General features: G+C 41.2%; 2 protein-coding genes across 2 annotated transcripts in view; one reads left to right on the forward strand and one right to left on the reverse strand.

Annotated features, from left to right (window-relative positions):
- LOC119732047 (phosphatidylinositol 3,4,5-trisphosphate 3-phosphatase and dual-specificity protein phosphatase PTEN-like) overlaps positions 1 to 695 on the forward strand; it is a 48,191-nt gene extending 47,496 nt beyond the window's left edge. The window contains exon 9 of the mRNA XM_038205413.1: positions 175 to 695. Coding sequence (XP_038061341.1) covers positions 175 to 354 — 180 coding nt within the window. The 3' untranslated portion in view covers positions 355 to 695. The remainder of the gene's footprint in view (positions 1 to 174) is intronic.
- A 9,478-nt stretch (positions 696 to 10,173) lies between these two features.
- On the reverse strand, positions 10,174 to 16,215 carry LOC119732046 (nucleolar and coiled-body phosphoprotein 1-like). Its single transcript, XM_038205412.1, has 5 exons — positions 15,972 to 16,215; positions 12,455 to 14,701; positions 11,654 to 11,803; positions 11,137 to 11,220; positions 10,174 to 10,944 (listed from the first exon to the last, which is right to left on the reverse strand). Exons 1-5 carry the CDS (start codon positions 16,074 to 16,076, stop codon positions 10,786 to 10,788), a joined length of 2,745 nt encoding a protein of 914 aa, XP_038061340.1. The 5' UTR covers positions 16,077 to 16,215; the 3' UTR covers positions 10,174 to 10,785.
- Positions 16,216 to 17,282: the final 1,067 nt, after the last annotated feature.

The raw sequence follows: 17,282 nt of genomic DNA on the forward strand, positions 1-17,282 counted from the left end.
AAACAGCAGAGTCACGTTTATCAGTTAACAAAATATGCAATTTACACTGTTGAAAGACGGCATTTAAATCTTTTCCTATCACCCTGAACATTTCCTGAATGTGAACATTTCCTACGAGCACGAGGTTGATTTGACATGTGATGTATGAGTGAATTGATTTTTCGTCGACCACAGATCCGGTTATACTTCACGCGGGGCAACGAGGGCGACATGGACAAGCGCTCGCCGAACCACGAAGACAACCTGAGTCCCTGCGGCAGCTCCAACGACCTGCTGGAGATGGAATCCTCAGAGTCGGAGGAAGAACCTTGCGAGGACTGGCCCTGCGAAGACGGAACCATCACGTTGGTATGATGACGGCCACACGGTCCCCCCCCCCCCCCCTCCCTCTTCCTCACTCTCCTCCCCTAGGTGCGGTGCACGAACTCCCTGCATACACACATTCTACCGTCTGTGCATGGACAGACATCCGTGTTTGTGTCTCTCTCCCAGGGTACCAGACTATCTCGGTTAGACTAACAAAGACAAGCCCTAGGCTTAGTCACAATCTCCTGTCTAGAGCTACAGTCTAGGATTCTGGATATAACTACATTGGGATCATGGTAGCAGTAGCCTTAGCCATAGGAACCAGTCCGCATCACCCATTAGTAAATTCTTCCTAGGATTTTAGCCTGTGATGGTTGATTTAAAAAAAAGGAAAATCAGGTCTAAAAAGGCTTATCAAAGGGCATTCTGATGGTTATTGAGTTGGCAAGACAGGGTGTTCGGTGTTTTTTTGAGAATTCAAAATAGTCTGGTGCCCTCCGAGAGGCAACATGTTGAGAAGCGTCAGTCGTTATCATGTGTACAGATCTGCAAGGTATCAAAAGCTGACATTTGGACAGGCACAAAAAATAAAAGGATTTATATTGTATGTAAAATGTTTATATCTATATATCATGGTACAGTACTTTTTATTGAATTTGAAGCAGCTGTTAGCTTCTTTGGTCCTACTCCCTCTGTATCTTCGCACCCGCCCGCTGTTCCCACGCACACCCACGCACGCGCACCAATTTGGTGGATTGTCTAAGAGATTGTACGCAAAAACGTGTCAGTTGTAACAAAGAGATAAATATGACAGGAACGTGGATGTAACTGCTATCATGCGCACACTACCCGCGCATAGGCACTATCGGTTTTTTTCGTACTCGGCGCCATGGACTCCCACACTAGTACCCCCTCAACGGTTACAAAGGGAGAGTTGGGAAGACCACTGTGGAGAGACATTTGAAGGCATGGCTGATGGCACCTGATGGCTCACGAGGAGACGTTAGGAGTTTGTGGGCACTCAGAATAAGATCAATTGTGCATACTTAGTCCCATACCCACATGAACCAGTGCATGCATATTATGGGTGCGTTCAAGTGGCTGAACCGGATCGACTCGGGTTAGCCCCGTGCTGTTCAATTAGCTCTGACGTCATTCTCAGGACTCACCTGTGTCAGCCACCACAGGCCCTGCTGTTGGAGCAGAGTCAGTGGTGGAAATATGTCACACGCATGAGTTGTTCATTTCAAGAAACGTAAAAATATGGCGGTCCGACAGCGGATAAGCTTAGTTGGCTTAAGCTTTAACCTGCGACAGAAAACCTGCGAAATAAATTTGCGCAATTTCTCCTTTTTCGTCTGTGTCCGTTTTGTTTCATTGCGACTTTTGAGGCTATAATTCCAGCCCAACTTTTTTGAGTTTTGCAGTAAATCTCAAAGTAAGAGGGGCATTTTGTCAGTGGCTACGGCCATAGCTATGGGCGTCACGTGAGGATCCTGATGGCCCGCGGTTAAGCATTTTACTAGCCCGGTTGTCGTGGCTAACCCGTCTGCCTTGACCCGAGTTGATCCGGGTGAGCTACTCGAACGCACGCTATACAAAGCCATACAGCATCTTCTTCGAAGCATCAGTCGTCGTCGGCAATGTGTTCAAATGTCTCTCCCGGTGGTCTCCCCCAACTCTCCCTTTCGTACCGTTGAGGGGGTACTTGTGCACGGAGCCCATCAGGGCTTTCAAAAAAGACCCTATAGTGCAATCAACTGTTTGTGCTCACAGAGTTCATCCATGTACATGCATATAAACATGTGAGCGCATGCGGTGTGTTCTGCAAACATGGGCCTGCTTGAGCAGCCACACTGCGCGTCTTTGTTCCTGCACTGAGTCCACGTTGTACTTGTAGATGGCCAGTCGTTGAGAATCATTTGGTCCGTACTGCTAAAAAAAACCTGCTTTTGGAAGTTTGTCTGAAGTTCTTCAATCCCCTGAAATTATCTGGCTGTGCGTTGGATCATCCAAGTCAGTCCCAGATGATCCTCTCAATACCAGGCAGTGGAGGGGCTTTAAATCGTTTCTCTCCAGGTGTGCGTGTGTAACAGGGAATAGGATTGGTTCACAAGATTGCCCTGCCAAAGTCTCGGCCAATGAGAAGGCTTCTTACTTTTACCCTGTGCATCCTGCAATGCAACGGTCACGATATAGCATATAAAAAGTAAAAAAATAACTCTACATTGTTGAGAAAAAAAAAACATGTACATGTAAGACACTTGTTCATAGATTAAAAATAAAGGAAACTGTACATTTCTTGCACCTTCAGCCCTAGTTTTTATATTTTAAAATAAGGAGTATATTATTGCATGTGAATACTTATATATTAAGCTAAGTTAAAAGCTGAAAGAGGGACAGAAACCTGCAAAATAAATTTGCGCAATTTCTCCATTTTCCTCTGTGTCCGTTTCGTTTCTGTTTCGGGCGTGGCGACTTTTGATCAATTCCTTTTGTTGAAAACGGAGGTCGGACGGAGTTTGGGAGAGAATGTCGGGAAATGGTGCAAATTTTTGCCAGATTTTTGTCCTCCAAAATTTCGTCAGGGAATGTACACACTTTAAAAGAGCTTTTACGAACAGTCGTACTGTGTCACAGCTAAATGTGTATTAAAACGTTAAGAGTTTAAAAACTAGTTAACAATTGCCAAAGGATTTTTAATATCACTGTTGTCATTATAAGTGTGTTTTTACATTATTGAGAGACAGGGGAAAACATCCAATGTACAATGTTTGTTAAAGTCATTTGTTAATTGATTAATTGGTTTTTTTTATAGATAAACTAAAAAACCTTCCACTGTAGTGAGTACTTGTAATATGAAATTTGTGGACGCCAATGATAAGAGTTTGCTTGACCGGAAATACTCCAAACGCTGCGAAGGTTGTAAGTGATAGTGTCTTCTCTGGAATTTTTTTGTTTTACATCGGTTGTTTTGGCAAATTGCCAATGTTTTCATCGGGAGATTGGTTTAAGGATGTCAAGCATATCTCCTGATACATTTTGCTTGAATCGTGTGGGCCGGGATTTTCAAGCGTGTTTCAAGGCAATAGTGAATGGAAAAACCAAGCGAGTATGACGCGATAAACGAGTTTGACATGATAAATGAGTATGACTAACGAAACACTATAGAAATTCACTTGCCAGAAATTCACTCGTGTCAAACTTGTTCATCTGCTGTGATCTAACAGGACTTCCCGATTAAAAAAAAGAATTTGAAACAGATACTGTTTTAATACTGACTGCAAAGGATTAATATCCCATTTCCTGAGAAAACAGCTCTTAAGATAACATTTATTCTATCATGCTTTATAAAATGATAAAAGTTTGGTACATGGTGATAGATTTAACTTCTAATGAACTTCCACTGTTTTTTTTTCATGCTTCTTATCTTTTGGGATGAGTCACCAGACTCCCCAAGGCAGTTCCACTAACTGCGCAAAAGGTTACCACCAGGGACCAGTCTACTGCTTCTCATTTTAAAAAATCCAGGTGACCATAACAAGTGACTATTGTACATTTTTTTTCCTCTCTAGTTTGTCAAAATTGTGACCGGAGAAGTCGTGTAGTTTTTAGACACTCATTGTCAAGTCAATCCTCCAGTAGTAAATTTACACAGATGTAATTTTTGTGGGCGAGAAAATTTGAGGAAATTAGCTATACTAGTACGTGTACCCACATGTTTGTGGACTGCACCCTTTTTGCACTCGTAAAAGCAAGGGTTTGTGTCTAGTGACCCGATGTACAAACAGAAAGAAATAAAATGCAGTTTACATAACAGTAGCTCTTGTGGGAAACTTGTAATATAGAATATATGTATAATTATGTACATAAAAAAAAACACTGTGTATACATATTGTATAGGGGGGCAAGAAAGAAATGTTCCAAAGACTTTATCGACCTTGGTTGACCAAAACTAAACAACAACAAAAATACGCCCGTGTTTTTCAGTATTTTTTTCTTTTTTCTGAAATGTTAGGAAGTAACACTTTTTTTTATTGCAGATTGTGTGACTGACGGTTGTTACATTGTTTGGTTTTTGTATGGTATGGTTTGGTGTCCATTTTGTCTAAAAAACGTGAAAAGTATTTGACCAAGTTTGCATTGAGGGGAAAAAAAGGTGAAATTTTGACAACGCAACTCTCTGGAAGTGAAAAAGAAAAAGAAACAAAATGTGAGTCAAGTCCTGGACTAGTTATGTGACTGCTAAATAGATTGACTTAAATTATGTATTTATTGTTTAAATCTGCAACTTTTTTTTTATATATATATTTTACTGCAAATTTAACTGATATTTGAGCAAGGTACTTAAAAAAAAATACTTGTATGTTTTCCTGTAAAAGTGTACCAGGGTAAAGTCCCGAACCACCCTTCCTGAAAGTTGAGATTTGTTGTAAATATTTGGCAGTAGTGACAGTTTGAGGCATTATATCGAGAAAGGAAACATGTCACTGTTCTTCGATAATTGGATTTTTTTCACATAATTCCCTTGAAACTCAATTCCTTGGCCTCTCAATAAATGTATTACTACGCAGGTTAATGATATAACACCCACAATTTTGAAAAAAAAGGCAAAAAAAGTAATATTCCATTCAATTGTACTTTATTTATAAAAAGGTAAAAACCAATCAACTTTCTATACTAAATATTGAAGAAAATTTGTTTGGGAGTCATTTGGGCTGCTTCGTAAAGCAGTTTCTGTTTGTTAAAAACACCAGCTATGTTGTGGAGAAAATATGTGGCAAAGTGGGTATTGTGCTGTCCGAAAAGTGATCGCAGCTTCCCTGTGTAAGGTTTTTCAGTGGACAACTTAATGAGTGGTCTCTTGGTCCATTCTGTAGGCCTGGTGGGTTTTATGTGATGAGACATCCCACAGTTGTTGACATATTGTGGCCAATTATCCATTCTGGCAGCTTAACCCTAACCTACCCAACTCCATCAAAATCCATCCCCCCGCCCAGTTTGGTGGATTTTGGGGGACTTGGTCCTGCAGGCCTGGTTTGACTAAATATTGATGGAGTATGGTGGACTTGGGCCTGGAGGCCTAAAGCAAAGCATGCATAGGAAGCTGTGTGATTGATGGATTTTGGCGGACTTGGTCCAGTACTTAGTAAAGGACAGTAGGGAGTTCAGGTTTTAAAGGCCAAACAGAGATGGTCTGTGAGATGACTAAGTCAGAAATGACTTTCGAACAAGAATAAAATCATATGAATAACAAGTCTGGCCCACATGTCATTTATAATTTGCATAGGAAAATGTGATAAGGCCACCTTTCCTGTTTGGCCACTTTCCCATCATGACCAGTTGTGGTAATTTGTCTAAAAGTGGCCGGTAGTCCAACTTGCCACTTCGGCCTTTGAAAATCCCAAATCAGGAATGTTTTAGTCTCACTTTGGCTGCTGACAGTGTAGCAGTCTGTCAGTAGTGACCAATTTTTGTTCTGTTCCATTGTGGCCTCAGTCCTACAGTAATTCTCCATTTGATTCTGGCCACTTGTCCATTGGTGGCCACTCTGTAGTTGTTACTTCAGGAAAAAAAAACTTCTGTAATGTCCTGTATCCCATACCTTACAACACTGTCATTAATAAAATGAAAACTACTTCAAACTTTGAAACACCTTGTCATTTTAATACTTAGACTAAAGCGTGCACATGTAATTGTGTGAGCAGACCAGTACAGCATATGTGAGGGCCTGTCATGTTTAACCTACTGTAGCTGTACTTTCGATATAGAACGACACAATAATTATGGAACTAGCAGTGCATATATTGTAAGTGCTTCAATCTGTATCGTGTTGAACTAGCAAAGATTGTGCAGCAAGCCATGTAATGGAATGTGGTCAGGATTCTAAACTTGGCAAAGTAACTCCATGGCCAGGGTACATTAATATTGTATCAGCGACATATTGTCAACACAGAGTTCTTTGGAAAAGGTTATTTGGCTTACTATATGCCTTTGTACTGAGGGCCTATCAAGGGAGCAATAGGTCTTATTCTTGAGCAATTGAGGGCGCCATAATGACATCATTATGGGATATAATCAGACGTGAATTCAAGGTTATTAACAATACACAAATTTCAAAAGCTCAACAGTTACTTTTTAGTATTTAAGTAAAGGTACTCAACTGCTTCGATGAACAGTTTTCTTTTTGATTGTACCCAGAAAATGGAGTGTGACAGCGCCCTCGCTTGCTCAGAATTATGGCATATTGATACCATGGCCATTTTCGAATTCCAGGCTTTGTCTCCAGTTTTGGTTTCATCCCATTTCTCCAGCGTTACATTGAAACAGAAAATAGTTAAATTGAGCTGTCGGCTTAGTGGAGGGTCACAACTTAGGGGCCTAAAACATGAAGCCTAAAGCCTGGAGTAAATGCTGCATGGTGACAAAACACAGATTTGAAAAACCTCCGTGTCAGAACATGGGTGCCATCTTGTCAAGAAGTGGACCAGTTGGTTGGCTTAGTAACCACATCTTCATGGTAACCAGTAGTAAATCTTTTTGGGGTCATGGTGGGATGGATATATACATTTGTTCTTTGTGTGCCATGATGCTAACTAGTTTTGTCAACATGTTGTCTATGCAGCCAGTTTCTGAACACGAAAATTGTAAACCACAAGTTCTATGGGAGACACTGCTGTCAAATGCATAGACTGCTCTCAAAACATAAAGAGCACCATGCAAGCACTAATTCGAAAGTAATTTATGACTCAAAAAGTCTAATTCCTCATAAATTGCTCGAGGTACATGCACAATTGCACATGCATTTTGTAACTCTGATATTAAGGAGTTGAAATTTTTTTGATAAATTTGAATTTTGCCTGCCTCAATTTTGGTCCTATACAGGCAGTTGATAGGCTGGTACCAAGTTGTGAATGCATGTCTAACATTACATCCCGGTCAGGGAGCCAGACAAGATGGCAGCCAAGTACAGGCTCATAAATTCTGTAAGTAAACATGGCTTGCTCGTTTCTGTAATGAAATTTTTGATAGAACATTTTCTGTTGCACTGAATTTAGGGTAGTTTGCCACGTAATTGTTAAAACAATAGTCCAATTTGTCAACGTTTATATTTTAAATGTACTGAGAAGCAAGTCCCTTGAAATCTTTCAACCCTCGCTGTACGAACCAATTTGTATATGTATGCACAAACTATGAACCCGAGTCTCGTCATTATCATGTGCTTGTACATAATGATAGTGTAAGCCCTCAAACTATGGCCACATATGAAGAATAAAAAAAAAGGTTTATTTTGGTCACAAGCGTCTGTGTCTAACATTGGTATTAAATTATGTTTGCTTTTATTTTGTGTTCTCTGTTTTTTGCATGTAATAACGAAAGTTAACATGAACAGCACGCAAGTTTGAGCGAGGACTATTGTTAACCTAGTCCAAAAATTCGGGACTCTCAATTCGCTCTTTTCACACTTCCGCCATGGGCATGCAGAGCCTCGATCTGGCAACTTTACACAATACATATAGCCGGTTCAGTGATTCCCGCGTCAGGGTTCAGATCACTGAACCGGCTATTTTTATTGTGTGAAGTTGCCAGATCGAGGGTCCGCATGCCCAATGGCGGAGCATGAAATTAGCAAATACTACTATGAGAGTCCCGAAACGTAAGATATTGAAAACATGCAATACAAGAAAATAGACTGGCACATGAAACAACCAGTCCAACACCCCCTTTTAGTACTTTATCAATCAACTGTGTCAAAAGAAACGTGGTACCTAGCTCTGTTTCTACACATTCTCTATGGTCATGCCACCAGACTACTGAAGGGTCAATCGTCACAAAAAAGTTGAGCATGCACAAGTCTAGTCTTTAGCTTCAAATTGAAATCACTTGGCTTCACTCTCAAGTGCAAACTGTTTAAAGAAAAGTCTCCTTTAATAATTAAATTGAGACCTTTGACTGGTGAAATACCGAGGACCTTGCCTTTGCCCCATGAAAATTTTGGAGAATTTTGTAAGCTGAGGAGTGAGTAAAGTTGGTGTGATCTTGTTTTGCATGTTTTTCTGCACTAAAGGTCGCAGTCTGTGGTTAACCATAATTTGACTAACTTCACTTGAACACTGGATGGATGGACTTTAGTTGAGTTTTTGGAACTGGAGCCTGGGGGGGGGGGGGGAGGGAATGGTTCCATCACTGGTTACCAATAGCCTCATGTGTCATAATGCATAGCAGGGAGCCAGGAACAAGAAGTTTTACTGATGACGTTTTGATCAGTGTTTGACTAGAGACATTTGTAGGTTGCTTTTTAGTGCGCAAGCATAAGTTACATTTCAAATCTACCACTAGTCGACTTATGGTCCTTGCCCAAAATTGCTCCAAGATGTTCTTATGGCACAGCATTACATCAGCTGATGAAAACATCTTTTCATTTACAATGTAGTATGTGCGTTTTCACCGGTTTCAATGTCTTGCTTTTCAGCACTCCAGACTCAAGAACAATTCAGTTTTGTGAAAATGGGTCTGGGAACGAGACAAGATTTCAGAAATTCCTGAATGTCAGCGCCAACTTATAGAAAGAGGACCAATTTGAACTTTCCCGTGCCCAGTTGGAATATTAAAACGGTCTTTATTAAACTTTTCACTGATGAAATAACCTCAAGTGCAAGAATTTGCACGTCAATAGTGTAAACTCTAAGCTCAATAACGCGACCCATGATGACTCTTAAAATAATATCCTGTTCTTTTTATAAAGTAAAATTGATTGATCACAACTCCACATGTCCGTAGTAATTCCTTAAACAATCAACTCAAGCCATTATATATGCAGATGTAAGTCGTTAGTTAAATTTACATGAGCTTTTAATAGTCATCCTCGGCTGGAATTTATCTTGTACACACATTAAATGTTTACTAAAATCAATAACTTGTTATGTTGTAATTTTTTAACAAATGTTAACACACACAAAATTGCCGAAAACATTGAAAAGCTCAATACGTTTTGTAAGTTGGGAGACAAAATTTTAACAGCTCATATATGTAAAACAAATCCTAACGTACTCTTCAACAAATTACTTTATTTTTACATCTCTCTCTTATTCTCAAATGAGAAAAAGGAAAATTACTTTTGTCCCAGAACTTGTAAAACAAAATACATGTAATTAAAATATTAGATTTTTCTACCTACTACTTGAAATGATGTCAAGTTCACTACAAATACGTGGAAAAAAAAGTCATAAGAGTTTTGAATGATTATTTATATACAGTTTCTGTACAAACTCATTCAAGAAAATTGAGGTTAACATGATCTCACTAACCTGAGGAACAAAAAATACATCGTGTATTTTAAGTTGATTTAGTCTTTCACACGAAATTAAAAACATGTCAACACTTTGCCAACATAATCACTCCTGTACAGAATATTGTACATATTTTGGTAATCAAATTTTTGAAAATTAATGTGTCGCACGTGAATGACGTGATGAATCACAATGTTCCTCTCAAATGCGAGCCGTTTCTACCAGGTAAGTTCCCAAAAGGAAAGAGAACACAATCCCCCAAAAAAGAAGAAATATACATTTGGTTGATAAACACTTGACCACAATGAGTTCACGACAGACATTGCAAAGCATGTGAAATAACATGTACAATGTGAATTGTATACAGGGCGAGTCCGAATGATCTGGACCCAAATTAAAGAAAACATTAAAATTAAGTAGCAATTATCAAAACAAGTACAAATGAGATACATGTATGTAATAGGCTGGTATTTTGGACATATTTGGTGAAAGTTTTGTGTATATCCATTGTACCGTTTTGAAGAAAAGCGCTAGCAAAGAACACACGCTAAAAAATACTCTGACCACGGTTCCACAAATGTATTGAAATTGCGTACCGATGTGAAGGAGTGTAATAAATAGAAACCTAGTCACGGTGACCGACTCACTTGAAGTTATTGACATGCTGCTCGCTTGGAGAATGATTTCACCGACAAAATTGTTCGGCTGTAACTTATAAAAAGGTCACCAACTGCCAAAATCATGAAATGTCCAATGAAAAATTTCCCAAAACGGGGGAAAATCTAACGTCACAGTGCACAATATCCAACCAACACTGCAGAATCCCATTGCCATGGTTTCAAATGCCTCTCACAACTGAATACAACCACAACTCGCTGTTGTGTACCGGTAGTCAAGCCCATCACAAGTCCAGTCCAGTCACGAGTAACACGAGACAAAAAATAATGTTGCGGTCGTCTTGATTTTTTTTCCAATTCAAATCAACGGAACCAAAATGAGGCTGGGAGAAAAAATAGTCTGGTTCCTTTTTGCACAAAAAAAACATTATCATTCAGTACTGTTATTGGATACAGGAAACATGACTGAAATGGTGTCAGTATGATAAAGGTCTACGGGTGACGACTCGTGACTGACTAATTTACAACTCCGCAGAAAAAAAAAGAATAAAAGCAATTTCTGGTCACGTTTTCTAGTCGCTGTCAAACTTGACCGAGTTGATGGCAGTGGAGATCGGCCCTCCCTTGTAGCTGCCCCGCTTCTTTTTCGTCTTCTCGTGGCGGAAGGCTTTGCCGCGGACCACCTTGAGATCTTTGTTGGCCCTGTCGCCCCAAGAGCCCCTCGAACCCCTCTGTGTCGACAAAAAAAACCAAAAGAATAATGAACTCAAAATGCACGCAAGGCACTAGCACTAGCTTAAAACTTTCATACATTGAAAAGTTAGTAGTATAACCACCATGGATCTTGAGTGCTCAACAGAGATTTGTATAAGGTATCAATTGTTCCACCCAAAGCAGATAGCCAGATGCGTTTTATACACTACCTTTGCCTCGAAGGAATTGTCCTGCAGTCTTGGGTCAATTTCATGGTCGCCTTCTTTGACACGTCTGAAAGGTTCAGCCTTTTTCTGTAAAGAAAAATAAAATTAAAAATTGCAATTGAATACACAAGAAAACACAATATTTGTTTCGAAATGATATTGAGAGACGGAAAGCAGAGGAACTTAATTTGGGGGGAAAATGCTAGTCTCGCATTCAGATCTGGAAAAATTTAAAACAATGTTGGCATCTTGAAACCTTGCAAACAGAAACTTCATGGAAACCTATAAGGCAGCACGGCATAATGTCACCCGATGGAAACATCTTTTCATCATTAGCAAGGTACCATTTTTACCATTTAGCTCTGACACAAGAACAATTCAGTTTTATGAAAATGGGTCTAGAAAAGACATAAGGAGATTTCGGAAGTTCTGGATGGCCGCACCAACCTATATTCCTTTACTGAAGTGTTTGGGCCTCAGGAAAGGAACAGCCAATCATAGGTTTATAATGTCAACTTACCATTCTGGGAACAGTCGCAGGGCTCTGTTTGTTCTTAGCCTGGGCCGGTGTGGTACTGACTGGTAGAGTCTGGTTGCCTGGTTTGGTGTCGTCATCATCATCGTCGTCGCTATCATCACTTGAGGAAGAAGATGATTTGGATGGTTTCTTCTACAAATTGGAAAAAGAAATTGAAGGGAAAAATGTTCCAAGCTGTCAAACTTCACATGAGGGCTAAGGTGGCGATGTGTCACATTTTGATATAAGATTTAAGGCTTTGCATGGTGGAGTATCAATACTTGTGTCACATTTTGCACTTTTCAAACGGCATCATTCACTTTCGTAGTTTCTTAAACAAACTAGACTCAATGTAGTTTATGCTTTTCCTCTATTGCCTCAACCGCCGTGCTTGTTACATTTACCTGTACCGCCCCAAACTGCCTCAGCACTGTTTAAATTTATGGATTTATCAGGAAATATATATAATGTAATACAATTTAGTACATGTGCTAATGGGTTTTACAGCACAGAATATGCATTTTTGACAACCCAGATGATGTAACCTACATTGAAATTTAGGGGAAAAATCATACATGTATGAGACAGTGTTTCGGAAAAAGTAGACATGCCATTTTTGTTCGATCGTAAACTTAACCACACCACCATCCAAAAGTGCCAAGCAGTGAATTTTTTTTTTATTCCAGGGGAATAAATACAATGTAATACAATGTATTACAATACAATGTAGTGCAGGTGCTAAAATGGGAAATGTTCTCTTTTCTGAAATTTAAACATTTATCTCTTTTTTTCCCCTGGACTTACCTTTGTCAGCACTTTTTTCATCACCACTTTCTCTTCCTCGCTTTCTGAGCTCGATTCGTCTGAGCTGCTCTCGCTGCTGTCTTTGCTCTTCTTGGATGCCTGGCTAGGCGTGGCTTTCCCGTTTGTAGCTTTCTGCGTTGCCTGTTTCACCGGTGCCTTCTTTGTCTCCGTTTCGCTCTCCTCCGAGCTTGAATCGTCTGAGCTCGAGGAATCGTCTGAACTCGAAGAATCGTCTTTACCGTTCACTGGGGCCGGTGTTGGCGTTTTGGCAGGGGTTTTCTGAGTCTGTGGTTTAGAGGTTGGCTTCTTTTTATCTTCGTCGTCGTCCGAGCTTGAACTGTCTGATTCCCCACTGCTGGAACTTTCGGCTGCTTTCTGGGTTTTTGGAGTTTGTGGTTTGGAATTCAGAGCTGGTTTTGTTTGCTTGGTCTCTGGCTCACTGTCTTCGTCAGAGCTTGAATCGTCTGAACTTGAGGAATCTTTCTTGGGTTTTGCTGCCGGAGACTTTGCAGCCGGTTTCGCTTGGCTGGGCTTTGAAGCTGGGGTTGCTGGAGCTGGCTTCGTTTTAGCGGGACTTTCATCCTCCTCTGAACTGGAACTTTCTGTGTCACTCTCTTCCTCGGAACTTGAGGAGGCGCTCTTTTTAACAACTTGTGGTTTTGCCTGCTGCACCTTTTGCGGCTGTGCAGTGGGTTTCTTTGGTTCTGCGCCGCTGTCGGAATCTGAATCAGAACTTGAATCCTCAGAACTGGAAGCTTCAGAACTGGAAGCTTCCTTGGCCTTCGATGCCGGGGTGGCTTGCTTTGGGTTTGTTTTTGCAGGCGGTTTGGCTGCTGGTTTGGCTGATGACGCCGGCTTTTTGGACGCATCATCTTCATCGCTTTCTGACTCGGAACTTGAAGCCTCAGAGCTGGAGGACGACTCTTTGGCTTTTGTTGCTTGTACTTTACTTGGTGCGGGTGTCGATCGTGCCACTGGTTTTCCGACAGTTTTAGGTTTTTCATCTTCACTGTCCGATTCCGAACTGGAGTCTTCAGAGCTCGAAGAATCCTTCCCTTTAGATGGAGTTTTAGCTGGTGATTTAGCAGGTGTTTTTGTTGCTTGTACTTTAGTTGGTGTTGGTGTTGATTTTGAAACAGGTTTTGCAACAGTTTTTGGTTTTTCATCTTCACTGTCGGATTCAGAACTAGAAGAATCCTCAGAACTTGAAGAATCCTCCTTTTTCGCCGGAGTCTTGGCTGGCGTTTTAGCTGGTGCTTGTGAGTCTGCAGCTGGTTTAATTAAGCCAGCGGGCTTTGAGGACTTCTCTGTCTCGGATTCTGAGCTGGAATCTTCGGAGCTTGATTCCTCTGAACTCGAAGACTCCGCCTTGGTTTTAGGGGCCGGCTGCACTTTGGGAGACTTTGCCTGGGTTTTGGGAGCTGGGGATGGCTTAGTGGCAGGCTTCTTTGCTTCATCATCGCTGTCCTCTGAGCTTGAACTGTCATCACTGCTGCTTTCTTCTTTCTTCTGTGCTGGTGTGGGAGTTACTTTCTTGCCTTTCGGGGTCTGGGTTTCTTTCTTTACAGGGGTTTTGGGTTGGTCTTCCTCACTGTCACTCTCGGAGTCAGAGCTGGATGAACTGCCGTCGCCGTTTTGTAAAGCTGCCCCTTTAGAAGGCGTCGTAGCAGCTGGTTTTGTGGCCTTTGCCGGTGCCGGTTTCTCATCCTCCTCATCAGAGCTTGAGCTCTCCGATTCAGAGCTGCTGGAGGCATCCTTGGTTGGTTTCTTGGCAGCCGGCTGTGGTGTCGTCTTCCCCACAGCTGCTTTCTTAGCCTGGGGCTTCTTGCCCTGCTTGCTCTCCGCCTCGCTCTCGCTAGAACTTTCACTGCTGGACTCTTTCTTCCGCTTAGTTCCTGTCCCTGGCGAAGTTTTCCCCTTTCCCTCCAGAGCCTTACTTGGTGTTTTCTTCTCCTTTTTCTTGGACACTGTTTTCGTCACTGGTGTTTTGGAGGGCGTTTTCTCGGTTTTTGCTGGTGTCTTTTCAGATGTTTTAGAGGGTGTCTTATCTTTCGTCTTCACTGACGTTTTGGACGTTTTGGGTGTTTTTGAAGCCGACTCCTCCCCCTTCAGCTTCTTCTTTGCGGCTGGGGATGGTGTGTCATCAGGCTTGGCTTTGCGTTTGACCGCACCGCTTGGAGAGACCGTTTCGTAAGTCTTCAGAATCTCAACCAGGTCAGGATCTTCCGGTTTTGGTGCATGTACCGGCTGAAAGGAAATAACGAAGACAAGTTTTATTACCCCAAGTTGCCATAAAACATGTTCGAAACAAAGCATCTTCCCCATTTTGTTCCCGCAATCTTAATCACTCAATTTCTTTATCTTGAATCAAAGAACAGTTGTCATGGTTGTAGCTTTGCAAGGATACATTTTTTAACAATGGTTGGTAGGCCTAAAAGTATTAATTTAATAATATTTAATAAGGTGTTTCACGGTATTTTATGTACACCATCTTATCAGATCTTGCCAACCATGCCAACGGGGCAATTTTACATGATTTGCTGTGTATGCATCGTCAATGAAAAACTTTGGCGCTTCCAAGTCATCATGCAGTCATTCTGAAATGCGCCCGTGTCTAGCAGCGCGTGTTCTTTTTGCCCCGTGAACAAGATGGCACATATTACAGTGAAAAACCTTATTTCTTTTAAATCCGATTAACATGATTAAATCATGATTAAATTTAATTTTAGGCCTAGGGCCTTAATCTTTTTAAAGCGAAAAAGTACAAATGAAGTAAGAGGATTTCCACAAAATCACAATGATTTGTTTTTAATTCAGCCAACTACAATATAATTTTTTTTAAATACAACTTTATAAACATAAATTTTATTGTGAAATAGCGTCAAGTTTATATTTTCAGTAAGTGTCCGGAAACTGGGCTCATCCGGATGGCCACTCACGGGTCCTACTAAAGCGCGTCAACAAGCGTCAACAAGCGTCAACAAGCGTCAACAAGTTTTAGTAGTCGTTAAGTGCGCGTCAACAAATTTTGTATAGGCCTTTGAACAATAAAAACAGCTTTATATGGTAGAAAAAGCAATAATGAACATCTTCTGCATATCAATTAAAGTTAAAATTATTTTAAAACTTGGTTTTTTTAACGCGAAATGTACGAAGAATTTGTCGATAAAAGTAGGCCGCCATCTTGTTTGGATGGCGCTGTAGACTTCGCGCATGCGTAGTATGGCTCTTTACACTTCACGCATGCGTAGTACGGCTAGCTACACATAAACAAGATGGCGGCCAACTTTTATCGACAAATTCGTCGTACATTTCGCGTTAAGAAAACCAAGTTTTAAAATAATTTTAACTTTAATTGATATGCAGAAGATGTTCATTATTGCTTTTTCTACCATATAAAGCTGTTTTTATTGTTCAAAGGCCTATACAAAATTTGTTGACGCGCACTTAACGATTACTAAGACTTGTTGACGCTTGTTGACGCTTGTTGACGCGCTTTAGTAGGACCGCCACTCACCGATCCCGTCTCCTTCCGCAGCGATTTGGCCGTCTTCGTCAGCTTGTTCTCCCTCAGAAAGCCGTAGATATACGAAAACAGCTTACTCGGAACGGTGGAACTCATCTTGGAGTTGTGTTTAAGATTTCAATCTACCGAAATCTCTTCTTAGGGGGTTGCCCGAGGCTGACGATTGCAACGAACTACACGTGGTACCGCACATGTGGAAAATTAAACCCAACGTGTTGTTGATTGTTGCTCTTGAATGTCGGACACTTCGCCCCATTTCCACGTCGCCCCATGTCACTTCGCCCCTAACCACTTCGCCCCATCCCCACTTCGCCCCATCCCCACATCGCCCCATCCCCACTTCGCCCCATCCCCACTTCGCCCCATCCCCACTTCGCCCCAGCCGTTACATGTAAAAAAAAAATCTCATCTATTTTTTTGGCTTAAAAAAAAACTATTTCAATAGATTCACTAATTGCTAACCAACGGAAAGAATTAACCCATCACCAAATGAACAATTCATAACCAACCTCTCAAGCTAGGCTCTCCCCTACCGAGAAAAAAGCTTGAAGTAAAAGATCCAACTTTGTTCCCAACCCGGCTATACCAACCCGTCTCCCACTTATCTGAGAAAGACAATACCTTTGACATCCTAATTTCACTCTTGGAGGAACCAATCTCATCAATGAAGTTGTAAGTCTCACATATCAGACAAATTTTGACGGAACATTTTCCTCAAGGCAGTGAGTTCCTTTGAACTCACTGACCCATACCTACGGGATTCTTTTGAATCCAGCGGCTGATGATTTTATTTAAGCCATCATTTCTCTCATCTGTGTCTCGAGCACCTCATCAGAGAGTTTGTATTTTTCCTGAGTTTCTAGAATTGGGAGCATTCATTATCTGGGGTCTTTGGCAGTTTATTTGGTCTGCACCCCTAGCCTTCCCTTTTTTATACTACATGGGGCGAAGTGGGGATGGGGCGAAGTGGGGATGGGGCGAAGCGGGGATGGGGCGAAGTGGGGATGGGGCGAAGCGGAGATGGGGCGATGTGGGGATGGGGCGAAGTGGGGATGGGGCGAAGTGGTTAGGGGCGAAGTGACATGGGGCGACGTGGAAATGGGGCGAAGCGTCCGACACCCGTTGCTCTTGATTAGCGCCCAATCGAGAACCTCAATGTCGATTCTAATATAATAAAAAAATCGATTACTTTGTACGATGTGAACATTCATAAATTCAAATGAAATACCAATTTATTCCCCAAACAGGTAAGTCGATGTAAAATGAAATTAATTTCACTGCATGTAAAGATTAAATTCTGGA

This window comes from Patiria miniata, unplaced genomic scaffold, assembly GCF_015706575.1.
Source record: "Patiria miniata isolate m_02_andy unplaced genomic scaffold, ASM1570657v1 HiC_scaffold_24, whole genome shotgun sequence".
In the NCBI taxonomy this organism is placed as follows: domain Eukaryota; kingdom Metazoa; phylum Echinodermata; class Asteroidea; order Valvatida; family Asterinidae; genus Patiria; species Patiria miniata.